Source organism: Cnephaeus nilssonii (assembly GCF_951640355.1).
Source record: "Cnephaeus nilssonii genome assembly, chromosome: 6".
In the NCBI taxonomy this organism is placed as follows: Eukaryota; Metazoa; Chordata; class Mammalia; order Chiroptera; family Vespertilionidae; genus Cnephaeus; species Cnephaeus nilssonii.
In genome coordinates this window covers 70633943-70656618 of record NC_137077.1, presented here as the reverse complement: position 1 = coordinate 70656618, position 22676 = coordinate 70633943, and the positions used below count along the sequence as shown (strand labels likewise).

Sequence of the window (22676 nt, the reverse complement as noted above, 5' to 3'; positions counted from 1 at the left end):
TTGTGGTGGTGATTGCAGGTGGAGGTGGGAAGGGAGGGTGGAGGTGGAAGAGGTCATGGGATAAATGGCGATGGAAAAAATAAAATAAGTAAAAAGTAAAATAAAAACAAAAAACAAAAATCACATCAGAAATGGAAAGCAAAGCAGCCAATCTTTAAAAAAAACACACACACCAGTGTATTGTAACAATATTTAGATGTTATTTGATGGATACTATACACACATATTTGAGGACATAGCCTCCTTTTTTTATTAGGGCAATAAGAGGTTATTCTTAATATCTGTGTGTGTAGGAGAACCAGGAAATCATCCTTCCAAGATTTATTTTTAAGCTGGGATCTAATACATCTTTATGCTAAGTACCACCAAGACCTGCATAGTAACTAATATATTCATTTAAACTCTTTCCAATTTATGTTTTCAATGCAATAAACCCCCACAAATTCTTCTAAGGTACTAAACTTATATGATCAAGTGAATGACAACTTATTCTTAAAAGAGTAATTTCTAATATCTTTTAATATTCTCTAGTAGGCAATAATTACCTCACTTCTCAAAATATTTCAAGTTCTCTGCAAATTTAACTTCAACTATCTTTTACCAACTATTTGGTAAGAAAGAGCAACTAGCACAATCACAAAATCTATAAACTACTAGAGTAAAGCAAGCAAATGATATAAAAAAAGTGTATATTTAACCCAGAAGCTTTTCAAAGCCTACTAAGCCAACACATTGTTCAGGGACATATGTATTAAATAACAGTTAGTTAATCGATCATTCTATAAATTAAACATGATTGATAATTCTATTATCTATTTTTTCTTTATGCTTCATTGCAGTGAGGTGCCCCAAACCAAAATTTTTAGTTAAAAGACTTTTGTCATTTTCATATTGTTGTTAACATGGTAAGCATGAGTATGCAAACATTTGTGTTTTAAAAAGAGAAAAAACCTAGTTGTACTCACAAGAAATACAACCATAAATCATCCAGCAGATCATAAAAAGTAAGAAGAACAGGTAGCCCATAAAGTATCTATGGTTGCCTGCACCTAAAACACAACAAAGAAGCAATTTTTTTCAGCTAAGGAAACAACAACTGGAAACACAGCAGGGGTGGGAAGAATTAGGGGGAGGGAGGGACTGTCATGAAAGGTGTGTTACAACTGAGACAATAATCACACACATTAATTATTTTAGAAAATGTTCTTCAAGAAAATTAATGATTTCACTTAAGTCTTAATATAAGAATGCCTATAACAACATACAAAGATGTGATGATTGCAATGATACTCATTTTGAAGGCAAAAGAGTCTCAAAAAATCAAGTAAGTCACAATTCTGAGCTTTAATGCTCCTCTTTGCTTTGTGATGTTAAAATATCCCTATTTTAGCTTTACTTTTATAAACTTCATAATCCAACTTTTCAAAGGCTTCTCCCCAACAGTTACACAATCTTTGTAATGTTTCCCTGCTGTCACCTCATGAAATCCCAGGGCCATCTCTCAGATCACTCAGCTCATCTCCTCAGACTACACCATTCTTGAACACTGACTTATGTAGAGTTCTTATTTGTCATTCCTCTCTTCCTCTGTGCATCATATCCTTTCAAATATTTTTATTGCCTTACTTTCTCTAGTTTAACAACAACAACAAAAATACTATCTGCCTCCTTTTCAATTTCACTATTATCCAATGGAGAAAATAGGAAAGAGTAGGCACCAGAAAAAATTGATAGAGAAATGCTATCAATCTTTTCTAGACACTGATTTTAAACGCATCCTCTCAACTGAGCTGGTTCTGTCAACCTGAAGATAATTAGGGAGTTAAGGGGAGTGAGTGTAGTAAGGTACAGGAATGAACTTTCTACTATCAGCTTTAATATACTTTATTAGTTACTTAGAATAACTTAAATAAACAATATATTTAGAAATTACTAATAAAACTTACCTACACAGTTACCCACCCATGGGCAATGATGATCAAATTTCGCTATACAGCGGTTGCACACACCACAATGTTTGGACCTCACTGGTTTCCGTATCTGTTAATAGGCATGTTAAAAGATTATAAAAGGCACTATATCTTGGAGAGGAGAGCAGAACATTTATTTTCTCAAAGTATAATTATGGAAAAAAAACACACTATATTTTTGGAAAAGAATTATACCAAGGTTTCCAAGGGTAAAACAAAACAATTTCAACTGCAACAACAAAGTTGAAAGGATAAAGCTACTCTAGAATATAAACTCTTAAGAATGGAGTAGAATCTCCAATTTGCTGTTTGGATGAATGGAACTATTTTAATTCATATCCCTCAAATTTCTGAATAATAAAAACACCACTTTCCAGGCTTCTAAATGAAAATTTATTGTGATTAATGGTCATGATATTAGTTGTTCTTTAATAAAATGAAATTGTTCTTTAGTAAAAGGAAGGTCAAGTTAGAAGTGAATAAAAGCTTTTAGAATTCAGAATCATTTAATATGAGTCTTCCCATATTCTAGCAAAAAATGTAAGTGTACACATCTATTTCTCTTTCAGTGCCTCCTGTGATCTCAGTTTCAGGTATAGACATACCCTGAAATTCATGGCCATATCTAAGAAAGTACAATATGCTTAGGAAGTTTAGGTAGTCCCTATTTCTTGCAAAACAAAATATAAATACATTATTCAGCTTCTGACAGGCAATAAAGAGTTCATGTTTATGTCTTAATGTTTTAACTCTTGTAAAATATTTTACTCTATATTAAGTCTAAATCAGCCAAGTGAATACAAGAACTCAGTAGTAATCTTCGAAGGGACTGGTAGTCCCAGTACTGGGTATATGGCAAAAGCTAAAGTGATTAAACTATGTCAGAAACAAAATTTATAATATCCTTCATTGATGTTTTAACAAAAGCACTGCCATTTCCCCAATAATTTGCATGAGGTTATACACAATTCTGAGGTCCTAAGAAGAAAACCTAAATGGACTCTGCAGTTCTTACATGTACTAATATGATCTGTGGATCAAAGAAAAGGGTAAGTTAGTCTTTACCACAGATAATGTGACTACATCTATTTAGGAGAAAGTAGCAGGATATATTAAGTAAATTCTACTCTCACCTTGAACCCTCAGCTACATTTCCCCTCTGGGAATTCAGTTGTCAATGAATTCTGAACTAAAGACTGACAGAAGCCCTGAATATAGTAGTCTCTTCAGTTCCCTTACAAAGTAATTGTTTTTTAGAAAATTGTAATCTAGTTGTGTCTCCTTAGAGACTTGCCTATTTATCAAAGTGAAAGATACCCATATGATGACAAATACTCTGTTGATTTGAATCATTTCATAACATGTATGTTCTTACTTTACAAAACCAAATTATCTACCCAGGAGTACATGGCTTATAAAAACATATTATAAAACATTTACACTATGATGGCAAAAATAGTTTTGTTCTTGTTATTAAATATTTGTTTAACAATAAAACTGTACTGAGTGACTCTATAAAGAATTTGTTTGCCATATGGCAAACACATCAGCAATGCATTCTTAACTTTATAGGACAGAATAATTTCCACAGAACAGGCTATAAAAACATTCTATAGGTTAAGAATGCCAAACATGTAAATAACCCATTGTAAAGCATAGAAACAAAAACTATTTTTAAAAAAATGCTTGAAAATAGCACCCTAAAGTTGCTTCCAAAAGCACAGCAGTATATATTTTGAATATTCAAAACCATGATTGTTTGGTCAATGAATGTTAAGTGAAGCAACTTAAGGAATCTGTAGCATTGGAGTTCAGTTTTAAAAACTCATTCCATAACCCTAAACTATTTTATTATTCAAATGTAAGACATCAGTTCAGTTGCAAAGGTATAAAAGAGTATTTAGTTTCAGGTACAATTTGAAGATATTTCAATTTCCATGTAGAAAAACATGGTAACCACTATAACAATTTACACATTTTTCACAAGAATTATAAAAATTAAAGCAGAAGATAATAAAAACTAAAAATAGTTATTCTATAGAAATTTGATGTCTATAATCAAATAATGTCAATATTACCATAACTGAGTCAACAAGTAAATGCAAATTTCATACATATCTTTATCTATGACCTGGTTGAAGATAACAATTTTTAATATCGATAAAATAGTGCTCAAAGTTGCCTAACATTCTAATATAGACAGACTGATGTAGTTAAAAATATATAGTGTTAGGGATCATACTAAATCTTTGATTTTAAAGACAGTATTACTTAGTTTTTTATTTGTTGAATTACATTTTAAGAGAGAGGAAGAGAATAAGAATGAATATCGATGAATGGCATCTCTGAATCAGAACTATAGTCAAGTTCTATCAGGGGAAATAAGCACACTGGGAAGGAGACGTAGTTTTACCATCTTTCCTCTTGTATCACTTTTTTGGAGGGCACGAAATGTGCTCAGCAAAAGAACATCTTCTCTTTGTTTCCCACACCCTCTATGCTATGCCACTGCTAGGGAAAGAGGATAGATGGAAGAATGAAGAAAAAAAATACTACCAAACAGGTACTGCAGAATATACTGAGGTCCAGACTTCCTGTCTCTGCAAGTTCAACTATTGTCTGTAAATTAAAAATATATATTTTACTCAAAACTGAACAATGTTCACCAACTACTGTGCCATCAATATCAATCAATCAACATGATGTTCATCTTTAAGTAACCAATGTTTTCAGCTCAAATAAAATCTTTCATTCATTTACTTATGCTATTTCACCACAGTATGAACATAGGAGTTTTGTTCCTTGGATATATGAAAAGGCGATCCTAAACTTAGTTATAGGAATATTCCTCTGAGAATAAAACTAAGTTACCTACCCTAACAGCTGGTCCTGAATCTTCAGAACTGGATTATGACTAAGGAAACCTGTCAAACCAATTATTAGCAGTAATGTCTGAAGAATACTATAACATAACAGTAGCAACCTCCTAGAAAAGGGGGGATTGGGCCATAAGAACATGCCAGTGTTTTAGTCTACTGTAGGCAGACATAATTCATCAGGATTTGTTTTGTTTTTTAAAAAAACTGGTTAAAATAGATATTTTCCATATGTCCATAACTAGTGCTTAAAATAATAAAATTGGCTTCCTAAGTACCTGTGTTACAGGTGAGGGGTGCCCAGGATCATACATACAAATATTTCAGTTATTGTGATGATATATCTGCAGTATCAACCTATTTATTGGCCTTTCAATTTACAAAGTCTTTCAACAAACATCTACTGAATGCATATTATTTGTGGAGGGTTTACAGAGATATTTAAAATACTGTATCCACCTCTCAAAGCAATCCCAGTAGCCTTATGAATAAGCAAAGCATAAAAGTATCAAATGTTATGGAAGTGTAAGGACAGGCATCACAAGAGCACCAACTATACATCTGTTTGTTTTGAAACTTCTTTGGTTTGAAAATTCTAAACAACAGTTTCTTCCTTTGTACTCTAATATCTACCATAACTACTGGTAATTTGGCAGTGAAACTCATGTGACTAGTTAGATTGTTTCTTGCTACCTTTTTCTTTTGCTCTTCTGTAGCTTTAATTATCCCTGGGTCAGATTTCCAAGACTTCCCAAAATTGTAGAAAAGTGCAACACTATTGGCAAGGAATGGAAGATGGATAAATAAAAAGTTGAGATGTACTTAAAGTTAAGGAATCTAAAGAGCCAATGAGTTACTCTTATAGGTAAATTTATAATCCATTAATTTTATCACACAAAAAAAACAAACAAAAGCCCATCTACCAATAAAAAAACACAAACTGATTTATTTATTACATAAAAATAGATTATTTACATCTACTATCCAAGCTGGTTTATCTATTTTGTAAACATCAAATGAGATATTTTCCATATGTCCATAACTAAATGTAAAAAGTAAAAATGTGAATTCTTTTTTTTTTAATATATTTTTATTGATTTCAGAGAGGAAGGGAAAGGGGAAAGATAGAAACATCAATGATGAGAGAGAATCATTGATCAAGAGAATCATTGATTGGCTGTCTCCTGTATGCCTCCTACTGGGGATAGAGCCCGCAACCTGGGCATGTGCCCTTGACCAGAATCGAATCCGGGATCCTTCAGTCCGCAAGCCAATGCTCTATCCACTGAGCCAAACCAGCTAAGGCAAAAATGTGAATTCTTTATAAACATTAAATCATGTAGGCTTACCTACTTTTTAAAAGTCAGCAAGTACTTTTAAAAATTCATTGACTAGATCATTTTAAAATGATTATTTCTTTTGACAAAAATGAAGGGACTTCTCATGTTCAAAGTTATTATCATACTAGTGGCCCGGTGCATGGATTCATGCACATTGAAAGGGAATCTGGTGCAGGTGAACCAGATTCGGGGTCGACAGGGCCCCAGGAGCAAACTAACCCATGGCCGATTCTGCAAGGAATAGGGCTTCCTCCTCCTTCCTCTCTGGGCCCAGGGTGCGGGTGAACCAGATTCGGGACTGACAGGGCTCCAGCAGCCACCTAAACTATGGGTCAGAACATCTGCCCCCTGGTGGTCACTGCGCATCACAGCTACTGGTCGAACGGTTGAATAGTTGCTTAGGCTTTTATATATATCTATACTAATAAAAGGGTAATATATTAAGTAGAGCGGGAGACCTTCCAGGAGACCTCCTGGACGTCCTTCCAGACAAAGCCATGGTGGCGGGGCTGAGGCAGAGGCAGTTAGGGGCGATGAGGCCAGGAGGGGAGGGCAGTTGGGGGTGATCAGGCCAGTGGGTGAGGGCCAGTTGGGGGCGAGCAGACTGGCAGTGGGGGACAGTTGGGGGCAATCAGGCTGGCAGGGGGGGCAGTTGGGGGTAATAAGGTCGGCGGGGGGGGAGTTAGGGGTGATGGGCTGGCAGGAGGGGCAGTTGGGGATGAGCAGGCTGGCAGGGGGGGGAAGTTGGGGGCGAGCAGGCTGGCGGGGGGGGGGGTCAGTTGGAGGCGAGCAGGCTGGTGGGGGGCAGTTGAGGGTGATCAGGCCAGTGGGGGGGGGCAGTTGGAGCGAGCAGGCCAGCAAGGGGGGCAGTTGGGGGCAATCAGGTCGGCAAGGGGGGGCGGTTGGGGGCAAGCAGGCCGACAGGCCGAGTAGTTAGGGGTGATCAGGCAGGCAAGCAGACGAGTGGTTAGGAGCCAGTCGTCCCAGATTGCAAGAGGGATGTCTGACTGCCGGTTTAGGCCCCATCCCGATGGGGCCTAAACCGGCAGTCAGACATCCCCCGAGGGGTCCCAAATTGGAGAGGGTGCAGGCCGGGCTGAGGGACAACCCCACCCCCCCATGCATGAATTTTGTGCACCGGGCCACTAGTGTATATATCTATATATCTAAAGAGAGAGAGAGATAGATATAGATTATATGCATTAAAATCTTTATATAGCTACCAAACTCTTGAGATATCATACTCATATATTTAAAAGATTGCTTTCAAATTCTCTCCTTTGCCTTTTTTGAAAACATTCAAGCTAACCTTAATTTTAGAAAAGATATTTATAAAGTTGCTTAAAACAGAAATAGTTTCTATGGTCACATTTTTCTATCTAATAAAAATATAAAAATGTACTAGGCATTTGAAAAGCATTAGGAAAAATAAAGCCATGTTTTTAGAACAATACATTTCTGAAACACAAAAATCTGGAATACTAAGATTTCATTTTCCATATTTTATGTAAGAAAGTATCATACAATAATTTTGTAAGACTTTTGGACATGATCACACAAAACAATAAATGTATTGTTTACATTTCTTATGAAGTACAGAAAAGAGAACAGCTTTTTTAATAAAATAATCCTATATTTGTTTGGTAAATACCCAAACACTAAATAACCTCATAAAATACACTAAATGACCTCATAAAATATAGTAGTATAGGAGAAAAAAAAAGAAGAAGAGTCATTATTATCACCTGCCATATATATATATATATATATATATATATATATATATATATATATATATATATACGATTTCTCTTTCTCCAGTCTCCTATTTCCCCCAACTTTTACCATCCTTATTTCAGAAAATGCACTGATACAGCCCAGCTGGTGTTGCTCAATGGTTGAGCGCTGACCCATGAACCAGGAGGTAGTGGTTTGATTCCCAGTCAGGACACATGCCCATGTTGCAGGCTTGATCCCCAGTGGGGGGGAGGGGGAGTGTGTGTGCAGGAGGCAGCTGATCAATGATTCTCTCTCACTGTTGATATTTCTATCTCTCCCTCTCCCTTCTTCTCTGAAATCAATAAAAATAGAATTAAAAAAAGAAAATGTACTAGTACAGAGGAGAGTAAATACAAAGTCAAATTTTCAGCTGTTCCAACACCTAAAAATCTCTTGAGAATGAAGTTGGGTAAATGCATGTGCAAAGAATGCTGAATCCTGGCATTTTTCAGAGACAGTACTTTTATGTATTATAAGTTTCAGAACGTAAAATAAAAGACCATCTTTAATAACTTCAGAGAAACTTTTGCTCATGTGCACAAAAAATATACAGGAATATTTATAACAATATTGTTGGTAGTGATTGGATACCTAAAGAAAGGTATTAACAAACTTAGAGGATATTAGAAGGAAACTAGGAAAGATATACAAAAAACTGAAGAAGTAGAAAAAATGTTTAAGAGAAAAATACATAAGAGAATGGTGAAAATGATAATTTTGCACTCTCTTCATTTTTATATATATAATCATTCCAGGCTCTAAAGTTCTTCACATCTATCTTTAGTTTAAAAACTTAGTTGACCTTAAAACCTAATTGAAAATAATTTGTTTTTAGACACAAAGAATTTCTAATAACCTACTGTCAATATTTCAAAAGTGCTGCCCAGCCGCGGTGGCTCAGTGGTTGAGCATCGACCTATGAACCAGGAGGTCATGGTTCATCGATTCCTGGTCAGGGTATATGCCAGGGTTTCAGGCTGGATCCCTAAGTAGGGGGCATGCAGGAAGCAGCCGATCAATGATTCTATCTCATCGCTGATGTTTCTATCTCTCCCTTTCCTTCCTCTCTGAAATAAAAATAAATAAATAAGAAGTGGTGGCAACCATAGTTGATTGTACTGGATATGACAAGTGAATTTAAGAGTTGATTATTATAAGAGAAGCATAGTCAATAAAATTTTCAAATAAATAAAAGGACAAGAAACAAAATAAAATCACGCATGAATCTAACATCCAGAGATAATCACTGCTAAAATTACATGTAGTCACTTCCAGTTCATATCCTTCGTGCATTTTAAAATTAGAATCATTCTGTAAACATAATTTATAGCATTTTTATTATATCCTAAGTATCAGCCCATATCAAGTCTATAAAAGCATTTTAATAGCTATTTTACCTCATACCATATGTAGTGTAACTGATAAAACTATCCCTATATTAAGGTTGGATATTTAGGTTGTTTCCAATTTTCTCTATTATAATAGTACTATGATAAACATCCTAGTAAATAAATCTTTGATCTTATCCCTGATTACTTAATTATGAGCAAGTGATTAAGAGATCAAAGGGTATTTTTAAAGCTCTTTCTACAGGTTGCCAAATTGCTTTAAAGGAAGGTTTATGAATTTAAGGTTATTCTATATCGGGTCAAAGGATTGGTTCTACACCAGACTTCATAATCACCTACCTATGTGACTCTGAGCAAGACATACAATTTCTCAGAACCTCAATTTATCCACCGGTTAGAAATCAGCATTACAATTTGTGCATTTTGCTTTTTCTAATCTTGAAAAATTGTTCTGAGAACCAAGTAAAATATCTCAGGAAGCTATAAACCAAAAAGCACTGAATAAATATAAGGTGTATAACGGGGTGGTAAATATTTAATGAATAGTAAAAATATAAGAATTTATTTATTAAAAGAAATAGTTTATGTCAATATAAAATTCATTATCCTCACAAAAACACTTAGTTGGGTATACTATGAAAACCATAAAGTTGATCCTCATGCCTACTCGGGTAAAAAATTTATTTGCAGTCTGCAAATCAATACTCATGGTGTTTGCGCAGTCATTTATGTATATGCACGAAGTGGCAAACAGTATGAGTCACCCTACACACACATTCTCAGCTGAGCTGAACAAGGTGACACTCTGCCTTCGTGTTTCACCTTCATACTGTGAACAATGTCCTTTTCAGTTTATTTAGTGCCATATCTTCCACATCATTGTGCTTTTTATTGGTGACTTTGCCTTTTGAAATGGCCACTAAGTGTAGTGCTGAAGTGCTATCTAATGTCCTAAGTGCAAGAAGACTGTGCCTACAGAGAAAATACATGTGTTAGGTATGTTTTATTCAAGCATGGATTATCGTGTGGTTGGCAATGAGTTCACTTTAATGAGTCAACAATAAATATTAAATTTTGTGTTTAAACAGAAATACATGTAAAACAAGGTTATGTTCTGAATGGCTGATTAAAATGTTGTGACCATAGGCTTATAGGAAGCTAACCTTCTTTTCCCCTAGGAACAGTGGGTATTCACAGTGACTTTATAGAACTTAACTATTGTGAATAATGAAAATTGACTGTAATTCTATTTTTCAAAACTAGTCTAATCAGCTTTAATTACATATGTAGTACTTAGTAGCAAGAGGAAAGTGGTAGAAGCGTTAGCAAGGAGACGGGGTCAGCAGAAGAGGTAGTCCCTGACAGCTGCTGCTACTTTATCTCTGCACCTTAATCATTATCCTGTATCATGAGCCTCATGGCTCCTCTCTGTCTAATATCCTTTGTGTGTCCATTATAAATTCATCTGTGCTCTCTACTATTTCCTTCCTACAGGTTTTTTTTGGCTTCTCTCTCTGGCTCAGAAATTTAATACTGAAAAACAAAAAATGTAGCTCTAAAACCATATAGGAACTAGAGATATGGTTCTTTTACAACACAGACAAGTATAAAAGGTGTTGTTGTTTTTAAATCAGAATTTAAAGTAATTTGTGATTGTATTCCACATCCCATGAGTAAGATATACACAAACACATTCAAATATGTAAATGCACATTTAAAGCCCATTGAGACACAAACTTAGATTTAAAAACTCATATAAATAATAACAGGTACTTATTTAGCACTTTTTACATGTCAGGTATATCTTACACTGTATTATATTCATCTTTTCTAGAATTCTCTGAGTCAATACTATGATCAACCTCACTTTACAGGCAAGTATAAAATTTAATATTCTCATACTACAATTTTTATTTGAAAAATTAGCATGTGCAATTTATTCCATGTATTTAAAAATGAATTATATACAAATCTATTTTAAATGCAGACTTAATTCAAATAGGGCAAGTTAAATAGGCTTGAATATTCTGGCCTTTCCTTCCTCTCACATTCTCAACTCTCCAGCCGTGGGAATCTGCATAGCTGTTTTGTATACTATATCCAAATAAAGAAAATTCAAATTGTACTATGTAAGAAAGTCTGGCATAAAGTTTTCATTATTTTGTAATTTACTAATTTTCCTGTTTTTTCTTCACTTACATGCACAACAGATTAAGAGTTTAGCAACAGTCTCAAATTATTTTAAGATAGGAATCTAACTTTTTTCTTGAACATAAAATTTACTGTCCAATTTAGGAAATCAAGTTAAAAAATATGTCTGGAATACAAAGTCACTTCAGAGGTCAGTGCTTTTTTATAAATTTAAAATAGATGAGGTAATGAAAACAAGTAAATCTGTTTTACTCATACTAAATGTTCCAATAAAACAATTCTAATGTTTAATAATAAATTCTTGAAGGACAATTTTTATGTGAAAATATTATGCAAGCCCAGAATGAGCTAGTGAAAACTGCCACATGGAAAAATTTCACTTGATACTTACACAAGGAAGTATTTTAAAAGTACTATACTTTCTGAAAGTAATCATATACATGATAAAAACATAAGCATTACAAATGTAGTTACAATTGTGCCTTACTCTCAAAAATAAAATAAGAATGTTTTGTTTTTCAACTAAAATATAGGACAATTTAATAAAAAGAATACAGTATTATAACATGCAAGACTGTGAAGTGAAACCAGGTACTAATTAAAATCAAGTCACCAAAAACTGCACCCATTTAAAATCTTATATACTTTGAGGTAATGTTTTGAAAATGACTTAATGAACATTTATGAAACATGTGCCTTTATTATACTACATCAGACTCACTTACTGACCGAACTTTTTCTATGTAAAAATATCAGAAATTAACAATGACCTTACTTCTTTGATACCCACACATGCACACACATTTACAATTTGAAATATTATTTTTTAAAATATACTACATTGAAACAATTTACTGAAGTTAGCAAATATTTGAAGATGTAGCATTACATGCTTTTCATGAAGCAAAAGAGAAAATTAACTGTTAGCTACCATAGCAAAAGTAAGTTGTGAAATTAAGAAAATATTTAGAGAAAATAGCTTGATATTAAAACATAAAAATCACAGTTTAAAAGAGAGGTTTAGAATATGTGTTATAGAATCAGATAAGTACATGTTTTTATACCAGAGACTAGCTGTGTGGCCTTGGTCAAGGACAACAGCCTGACCTAGTTAAGCCTAAATTTTCTCATCTATAAATTGGAGATAACAATACTAATGTACAGGATGTGTATTAAATGATACAAAGTATTTAAGAAAATGCCCTTTAAACATACAATAAATGGTAGCTATTATTATTATTATTGATGTTATTAAGAGCAATTTTCAAAAGCAATCTATTCAATATGTAATATGTAACATTTTAAAAACATTTTGTGATTGTATTCCACATCCCATGAGTAAGATATATTTATATACTTATTGTTCTAGAAATACTGTTCATACTTATTTTTCTAGAAATAGTTTACTGTTAATTGTGAGTAGTTCAGTCCTAATGTTAAATTATTATTAAACAATTATTTAAATAACAAACAAGAATTTCTTAGATATGGCCTTTATAACCAAAGGATATCATTCCAAAACCAGAAGAACCACGTCACATACATCCAGAATTTGGTTGCCAAATATATTCCAAGGGGCAATGCACTATGCATTGAATGATCAAAAAAGGATCTGTAAAACATAAGTTTTATAAAATTTGAGCTCTATATTTCATTGTGAAAATGAATATTTACATATTTAAATGAAAATTACACACTTTTCTCATAATAAACTCAGGTTAACCAAAATCCAGAAGTCCAGGATGCTTAAATTCCAAGACTGTTTTCATAGTAATCAATAATAAATGACTTAAATCTGAATGACTCAGCAAGATTTTAAAGCTCCTTTTGATTCACCAAGAGTTTAAAATTATATTCCATTACTTTTCAATTTTAATATTTCAGTGTACTCCTACACTCTTAATAAAAAATTCAACTTTATCATTCAGCATTATTCACTAATGATGGGTTATAATTTGACAAAGAAGTACAAAGCAATCCTAAAGTTTTTCTCTGTATTTCATCTTTATTTCTCCTAATCTATATACTCCTGTTAAGTCTTCACCACATCTTTTCAAGTAGAATGAACTACTAATTCAGTAAAACTGAAGGTCATTATTTACAGCATTTAGAATTCAGGAAAAATAAGTATTAATAAATTTCATCAAACATAAGCAGGGTCAATCATCCATGTAGGCTAAATAGAAAATCGTGGTGAATTCCTGTTTATAAAGGCCCTCAAAGCTCCAAAAAACACTTAAATGTGATTAATTACCTAGAAGTAAGCCTATTCCTAAGAGTTAACACATTAGTGTATTACTAGTCATTCTCATCTCTGTGTAAATTATTTGCAGAACTCTTTTTTGAAATTCAGGGAAAAACAAAGTACTAAAATGAATGGAAGGTGAAAAGTTTTGGATCACAGACTAGTGATTGATTACTGGATGGGCATGAAGGCAATCTCTAAGGACAGAAGAAAAAGAAATTATCACAATGTTTAAAGAAAAAATAGGGAGAAAATAATAATAATAAAAAACTGAGCTTACTTCATATGCTTAGACTTTACCTTGCTACTAAAATTAAACCTCTTTTTTGCATATTGCCTATGACCAAAGAAAATATCATTCCTATGGCAAGGTAAGTTCAAGCATTATAATTATCTAGAAAGAAGCAATATGTATATTACATTTAGAGTTCAACAAACTCAAGTCCACTTTTATTGAAATGTTTAATAGCCTTAAGAATTAATGCTAGACAACACTATTAAAATTTTTAAATATTTCACATATAAATTTGCCAAAATTCTTTAACATTAAGATCAAACATGTTACAGAAAGGCAATTTTCTGAACATACAAAACATTAATTTTATATAGCAGGATCCAAATTATAATCTTACACTTATAGTTAAGGTATAGTTAAAAACGACACTTACTTTGAAAGAAACTGTACTGTAGCCCAAACACCACCATACATTAGCCCTTTAATGAGCCAGGAATCGATATTTAGGTCTGCTATAAACCCAACCAGCCAAATAACTAGGAAAGGAGTTCCTAGCATTACTTTCTGCCGAAATTCCTGTAAAGAAAAAAAAAAAAATTAGAAAGTTTTTAATGTTTTAAGTAACCTCAATATGAACCATTGTTACCTTTGTAAAAACATGCAACAAGAGAGTAAATTGATTCATTCAAATATGCTTACTATATGCAGGTATTATTCAAGGTGCTGGTCTCTGTCTTCTAGAAACAGGCAATACACAAATAATTTAAAAGTACTTGGTTAAAATTGTGGAAAATGAGAATAGAAGTTATAGGAGTGAGTCTAGATAGTCAGATATAGAAGAGAGCAGTACCACCTGCTAACACATGAACAGGCTAGAAATAGTTCATGACAAATACCACCCCATTATACCAGGGGCATTGATAACTAGAGACAAGGAAAATCGGAATGACTAATGATTGAAGAACTATATAAAATAAGGAAACTGAGGATGCTTAGCCTGGAGAAGGCATTTTGGATGATACATATAAACAGCATATCCAAACCTTAAAATTAGATACAGTACAAAATTAAACAATCTACAGGGTACCAGAATCCATAGAATGGAGATTATGTGCCTCTGAAAACATTTAAAAGCCAAGTGCTTAATACTTCAGAGGTAGTTCTATTTCATTTTTATACTGGTTGGGTTATTAGAAAGTCCACTCTAACAACCTATTTCTTTATAACATCTCCACAATAGTATCTTCAGAGCAACACTGCCTCTTCCACATAACAGCCCTTTCACAAACTTACAAGCCTCTATCAAGTTTCTTGAATTACAAAACTATATATTTTTTCAAATAAATGGCCATGTTTTCCCCAATTCAACCATTTCTGAACTAAATGTGTAATTTTAACTTAAATTAATAATTAAACATATCAACTCCAAGAGTTTAATTTTATGTTGTAGTAAAATAAGTAATCCTTCCAATTTTGTTTTCATCTCTAGTATTTTGAATTTTATATCAAGACACTAGAGGCCCGGTGCATGAAAATTCATGCACTGGAGAGGGGGGTTCCTCAGCCTGGCCTGTGCCCTCTCACAGTCCAGGAGCCCTCAGGGGTGGGAGGCAACCTGGCGATCAGGAGAAGGCAATGCCCCCATCACACCTTTGCTGCTGCCAACTGCCAGCAGTGCAAGCCTCGGCCGGCCCTGGTTACCTGAGCCTCAGGCGGCCCTGGGTGGCTGGGCAGCCACCATCAGAGGCTTGCCTGCTCCTCAGGCTGGCCTTGGGCGGCTGGGGGGCTGAGGGGACTGGGGGACTCCGGAGGCAGGCGTCCGGACACTGCACGCCTGCCTCCCTGGCGCGGCTGAGGGGACTGGGAGCCACCATCTTGTGGCTATGGGCACTGCCAACTTTGTGAGGGCGTGACAGTCAATCAGCATATTGCCTCTTTATTAGATAGGATTAGAGAAGATTTATAATTAGAGGAAAGAACCTATAGGTAAGAGGGTAGTTATTGGTGGGAGAGAAGGTGGACATGTGTCATTTGAAAAAGTCTGGTATAAAATTTTCTGTAATTTGGCTTGTTTTTAGTCAAGATACTTGTTTTCCTTCAGCAATGACCACATTTCTTCATTAAAAAATAAGATACAATTCACATATAGTAAAATTCACCTTTTCTGCATAGTTCTCTGAATTTTGATTAACATACCCAGTTGTGTAATTAGCTCAAAAATCAAGAAATAGCATAGTTCTATCAACTCCACAAATACCCTGCAGCCGCAGGCCCTGCCCCTGGCAAACGCTAATCTGATTTCTGTTCCTAAATTTTTTTTCCTTTGCAGGAATCTTCTCTAATAAAATGGTAATATGCAAATTAACCATCACTCTGCTACATAAGCCACGCCCACCAGCCAATCAGGGCGAGTATGCAAATTAACCCAAACCAAGATGGCTACAGCCACAGAGAGCAAGGTTTCCCAGGTAACAGAGCAAGCCAAGCTTTCCATAGCCGTTGCAGGCCTAAGCCTCCACTCAAGCTACAAAGTTTCAATTATAGAAGGTAAACAAATTCAAACAAATGGAGGCAGAATGGAGCTTGAGAGAGCAGGCCAGGGTTGCCGGTGGCAACAGGGGAAGCAAAGCTTTAAAGCACACCCTGGCTGGGCCCACCCACTTAAGGCAACAAAGTTTCAACTGTAGAAGGTGAATTAACTGCCACAGAGATGGCTGCCGCCCCGGAGGGAACAGCAGGCTTGGCTCTGCTCCAGGCTACAAAGTTTCAATTGTAGAAGGAAAATAAATCCCAGATACCAGGACCTCCGCTTAGGTTGCCAGGGGGCGTGGCCCGCCTGCAAACCACCACAGGCCCCTCGCTCAGGCCACCCCACGCCCCAAGGGAACCCCACCCTGATCTGGGACACCCTTCAGGGCAAACCAGCTGGCCCCCACCCATGCACCAGGCCTCTATCTTATCTAATAAAAGAGTAATATACAGATTGATCATCACTGCAACACACAATATAGCTGCCCCCATGTGGTCAAAGATCCTGCCCCCATGTGGACACAAGATGGCCACTATAATATGGCCAGCAGGAGAGGGCAGTTGGGAGGCACCCGGCCTGCAAGGGAGGGCAGTTGAGAGGGACCAGGCTTGCAAGGGAGGGCAATTGGAGATGATCAACCCTGCAGGAGAGGGCAGTTAGGGGTGACCAGGCTGGCAGAGGAGGGAAGTTGGGGGCAAACAGGCTGGCAGGGGAGCAGTTAAGCATCAACCAGGCTGGCAGCGGAGTGGTTAGGGGGTGATCAGGCTGGCAGGCAGAAACGGTTAGGGGCAATCAGGAAGGCAGGCAGGCAAGCAGTTGGGAGCCAGCAGTCCTGGATTGTGAGAGGGATGTCCGACTGCCCGTTTAGGCCCGATCCCACCAGGATTGGGCCTAAACGGGCAGTTGGACATCCCTCCAGGAGTCCCAGATTGGAGAGGGTACAGGCTGGGTTGAGGGACAACCCCCCGCCGTGCACGAATTTCGTGCACCGGGCTTCTAGTGCCATATATATAAACTAGAAGCCCGGTGCTTGAAATCATGCACGGGAGGGTGGTCACCCCAGCCCAGCCTGTACCCTCTCCAAGCTGGGACCCCTCAGGGGATGTCCAACTGCCTGGGGATCGGGCTTAAACCGGCACTCGGACATCCCTCTCACAATCCAGGACTGCTGGCTCCTAACTGCTCACCTGCATGCCTGCCTGATCGTCCTTAACTGCTCCCCCCTGCCAGCTTGATCACCCCTAACCACTGCCTGCCAGCCTGGTCGCCCCTAACTGTCCCCTGCCGGCCTGGTCGCCCCCAACTGCCTCTCCTGCGGCCTGGTTGCCCCTCAATTGTCCCCCTGCCGGCCTGGTCACTCCCAACTGCCCCCCCGGCTGGCCTGGTCATCCCCAACTGCGCCCCCGCCAGCCAGGTCATCCCCAACTGCCCCCCCCCCCCCCCCCCGCCAGTCTGGTCGCCCAACGCAGCCTGCTGTTCAGTCGTTTGGTCATCCCTCACTAATCCCCTGCTGGCCTTGTCGCCCCACGCAGCCTGTGTTTGGTCATCGTCCGGTTGTTTTGGTTGTGATGGCTCCTGGCTTTTTATATATTAGGATGGTATGATACTGAATGCAAACATTTAAGTCTGGCTTCTTTCACTTCAAGAATGCATTTGATATTCATCCATGTTGTTGTGTTTATCAGTATTCAGTTCCTTTTTAATGGTGAGTAGTGTTCCGTTACAGGATTTATCTGTTTTTTTATCCATTCCTCAGTGAAGGAATTAGGGTTGTTTCCAGTTTTGATGATTGTGAATAAAGACACCATAAACATTTACATACAGGTTTTTGTGTAACATAAGTGCATTTTCGTGATTAAACACCTATGCATGGGATTTCTAGATTTTTTAAAAACTATCACATAACATACACAATATAAAGGTATAATAGTGATACACTATTTTTAGAGATATGAGAAATCTATTTTCTCTTATATTTTATTATGGAATTTTTCAAATATAAAGTAAATTGGAAATAATTTTATACTGAATACCTGCATGTCTACCACCTAGCTTCTACAATTCAGTAATCTATTTTTTAACTAAACTTTTTACTTTGAATAACTGTAGATTACATTCAGTTGTAATAAATAATACAGATAGATCCCAAGTAACCTTTAACCAGGTTCCCCTAATGACTAACATCTTGCAAACAGTAAAGTAGTATCACAACCAAGACAGTGACATCGATACAGCTATGATACAGAATATTTCTATCACTATAAGGATTCCTCATGTTGTCCTTTTACAGCCTCCTCCAACCCTACCCTCACCCCCATAATTAACCTCAGGCAACCACTAATCTGTTCAACATTTCTATAATTTTTGTCATGTCAAGAATTTTATATGAATGGTACATAACCTTATAGAATTGGCTTTTTCATTCAACATAATTCTTTGGAAATTCATCCAGGTTATTGTATGTATGATTAGTTCATTTCTTTTTATCACTGAGGAATATACCATGGTACAAATATACCATGGTTTCTTGAACTATTTACCCATTGAAGGACTTTGGGGTTGCTTCCAATTTGGGGCTATTATGAATAAAACTGCTATAAATATTCACATACAGGTTTCTATGTGAACACAAGGTTTCATTTCTTTGGGATAAATAACTTAGAGTGAAGTTTCTGCGTTGCATGATAATTGCATCTGAAGTTAAAAAAAAACAAAAACACACACAAAACTGCCAAACTTTTCTCCAAACATTTCCACCATCAATGTTTGAGGGATCTGATCCCTCTGCATCCTCACCAGCATTTGGGGATTTTACAACTTTTTAGTTATTCTAATAGGTATATGAAAGTAAGTTGCTGTGGTTTTACTTTGCATTTTCCTAATGACTAATGATGTTGAACATCTTTTCATGTACTTATCAGCCATTTTTATATCTTTGGTAAAATAATTCTTCATGTCTTAAGACCATTTTCTAACTTGATTTTTTACTTTTGAGTTTTGAAAGTTCTTTATATGTTCTAAAAACTAGTTCATTAGATATGTGTCTTGCAAATACTTTTCTCCAGTCTGTAGTGTGTCTTTTCATCCTAATAACAGGGAGTCTTGTAGAACTATAGTTTTTAATTTTGACAAAGTCCAAATGATCAATTTTACTTTTATGAATCATGCTTTTTGTGTCAATTCTTACTCTTTGCCTAGTCCTAGATTCTGATGATTTTTCTGGGGTTTTTTCCTAAAACTTGTATAGTTTTATGTTTTACATTTAATTATGTGAACTATTTTATTTTTTATATGATGTAAAATTTGAGTAAGGTTTTATTTATTTACTCACCTATGCATATCCAAAAGATCCAGCATTATTTGCTGAAAAGGTTATCTTTCCTCAATTGAATTGTACATTGTAAAAGAAGAATTATTTTACCAATGTACATTGTACTTCTGTCAATATCTTGATGGCTCTATTTCTGGACTCTATTCTGGGCCACTGACCTATGAGTTTATTTTTTCCAGCAAAAAAATAGCTATATGTTGACGATAGCAAAATATTGCTAGAATTTTTATTTAATTGCAATGAATCTGTATATCAATTTTGGGAAAACTGACATTTATTATGCTGAGTCTTCCAATTCATGAACACAGTATATCTTTCCATTTATTTATATCATCTTTGATTTCTTTCATTGGCATTTTAAAAATTTCAGTACATAAGTACATTACACATTTGTTTGTATTTACACCTAAATATTTAAATTTTAGGGTTTCTTTAGAAATCCTAAATAGTACTTTATTTTTTAAATTTTGGTACCCACATATTTATTCCAAGTGTATAGAAATAAAACAGATTTTTAAATATATTTACCTTATATCCTTTGATCTCGCTGAATTCATTTATTAGTTTTAGAAGTTTGACAGATTCCTTGGGATTTTCTATGTAGACAATCATGTCAACCACAAATAGGGACAATTTTACTATTTCTTCCTTTCTGATCTATATGGCTTTTAATTTCCTTTTCTTTCTTTATATCACTAGCTAGAATTTCTAGTACTATGTTGAATAAGAGCAGTAAGAGAGATAGCTTTGCCTTGTTCTTGATCTCGGAAAAAGCACTCAATCTTTTACCATCAAGTACAATGTTAAAGGTTTTTTATATGTTCTTTATAAAGTTCAGGAAATTCTCCTCTATTCCTATTTTTCTCAGAGTTTCATCATGAATGGACATTAATTTTATTGAATACTTTTTGGCTGATACAACCATAAAATTTTTTAAAAATATATTTTATTGATTTTTTACAGAGAGGAAGGGAGAGAAATAGAGAGCTAGAAACATCGATGAGAGAGAAACATCGACCAGCTGCCTCCTGCACACCCCCTACCGGGGATGTGCCTGCAACCAATGTACATGTCCTTGACCGGAATCAAACCTGGGACCTTTCAGTCCGCAGACCGATGCTCTATCCACTGAGCCAAACCGATTTCGGCAAAATTTTTTTTTAATTTATTAATAAGGCAGAGTATATTAAATAATCTTTGAATATTTATTCCAGCCCTTGCATTCATAAACCCCATTTGGTCATGGTGCATAATTTTCCTTATATATTGCTGACTTATATTTGTTAATATTTTGTTAAGGAGTTTTGAGTATATTCATGAGGGATGTTGGTCTATAGTTTTCTTTTTTTGTACTGTCTTTGTCTGGTTTTGGTCCCAGGGAAACATTGTTTCCATTCTGTTATTTCCACATACAAGCAACATAACAATATTCATACATGTGAAGTGAGTTTCTTATAAACAGAGCATATAGTAGAGTCATACTTTATAATCCACACTGCCAATATCTGTCTTCTACTGGGTATATTTAGACCTTTTACATTTAATGTAATAATACGTTCCGGTTTAAGTCTATAATTTTATGTTTTGTTTTCTGTCTGTTCTCTGTTTTTTGTTCTATTTTCTTTTTCCTGCCTTCTTTTGGGTTATTGGAAAGTTTTTTAGAGTTCTATTTTCACGATCTACAGTGTTTGTGAGTATAGCTTTTTTAGTGGTTACTCTAAATATTACATTTTATAAACATAACTTATCACAGTGTACTCGTCTTCATTTTACCAGTTCAAGTGACGCTTACCTCCCCTTATGTACTTCTAACCTCATTTATGTTATAAATTATCTCAAATATATTCTCTACATACATTTAGAGTCACATCAAACAGCATAATTTTTGCTTCAACTGTCAAGCAAAATTTAGAAGACTTAAGAAGGAAAATCTACCATATTTACCCATAATTTTGCTTACCATAATCTTAATGTTAAGATTCTTGATTTTATTTCTTTTGTTTAGAGAACTTTTCTTAGCCATTCTTTTAGAATAAGTTCTGCTGATGACAAATTCTCTTAGTTTTTCTTTATCTGAGAATGTGTTGATTTTCTTTCATTCCTAACAGATATTTTCCACTGTATGGGATGCTGGGGTTGATAGTTCTTTCCATTCAGCACTTGGAAAATGTGTCAGTTCCATCTGAGCTCTATGGCTTCTGATGAGAAAGAAATCCAGTCATTTGAATTGTGTTGCCCCTATTGGTAAAGGGATTTTAAGATCTTTATTTTTTCCAGAAGACTGACTATGATATGTTTGGTGAGGATTTCTTTGTGTTTATTCTGTTTAGGATTTGTTCTGCTTCTTAATCTGTAGTTCTGTCTTTTGCCAAATTGGAGAAATTTTTGTCCATTATATCTTTGAGTACTTTTTCAGCTTCACCCTCTTTCTTCTCTTCTTCTGGGACTCCAATCATATTAATGCTAGATATTCTGTTATAACCACAGGTCCCTAAGACTGTTCTTTTTTTTTTTCCAGTTTATTTCCTTTTGTTGTTCAAAATGGGTACTTTTTATTGTTCCATCTTCAAGGTCACTGATTCTTTCTTCTATCCCCTAAAATTTGCTATTGAGCCCATCCAATGAGTTGTTTTTTGTTTTTGTTTTTAATTTTGGTTACTGTAATTTTCAGTTTAAAAATTTTTTATTTGGTTTTTCTTTATATTCTATTTCTGTATTTTTATTTCTTTGCTGAAACTTCAATTTCCATTTGTTTTAAGCATGTTCATAGCTACTTGGTGAAGCCTTTCTATGACAGCTGCTTTAAAATCTCTTATCAGATAATTTTAACATCTCTCATATTGTTGGCATCTGTTGATTCTATTTTCATT

At 35.4% G+C, this 22676-nt stretch overlaps 1 protein-coding gene across 2 annotated transcripts in view; it reads right to left on the bottom strand.

Moving 5' to 3' along the window:
* The window catches only part of ZDHHC17 (zDHHC palmitoyltransferase 17), an 87954-nt gene that overhangs the window by 10419 nt on the left and 54859 nt on the right, over positions 1-22676 (bottom strand). For both annotated transcript variants that reach the window (XM_079773464.1, XM_079773465.1), the window contains 6 exons: positions 14379-14521; positions 12977-13077; positions 5540-5664; positions 4527-4589; positions 1947-2040; positions 966-1049 (listed from right to left, as the gene is read on the bottom strand). In XM_079773464.1, the coding sequence (XP_079629590.1) occupies positions 966-1049; positions 1947-2040; positions 4527-4589; positions 5540-5664; positions 12977-13077; positions 14379-14521 (610 nt within the window). The remainder of the gene's footprint in view (positions 1-965; positions 1050-1946; positions 2041-4526; positions 4590-5539; positions 5665-12976; positions 13078-14378; positions 14522-22676) is intronic.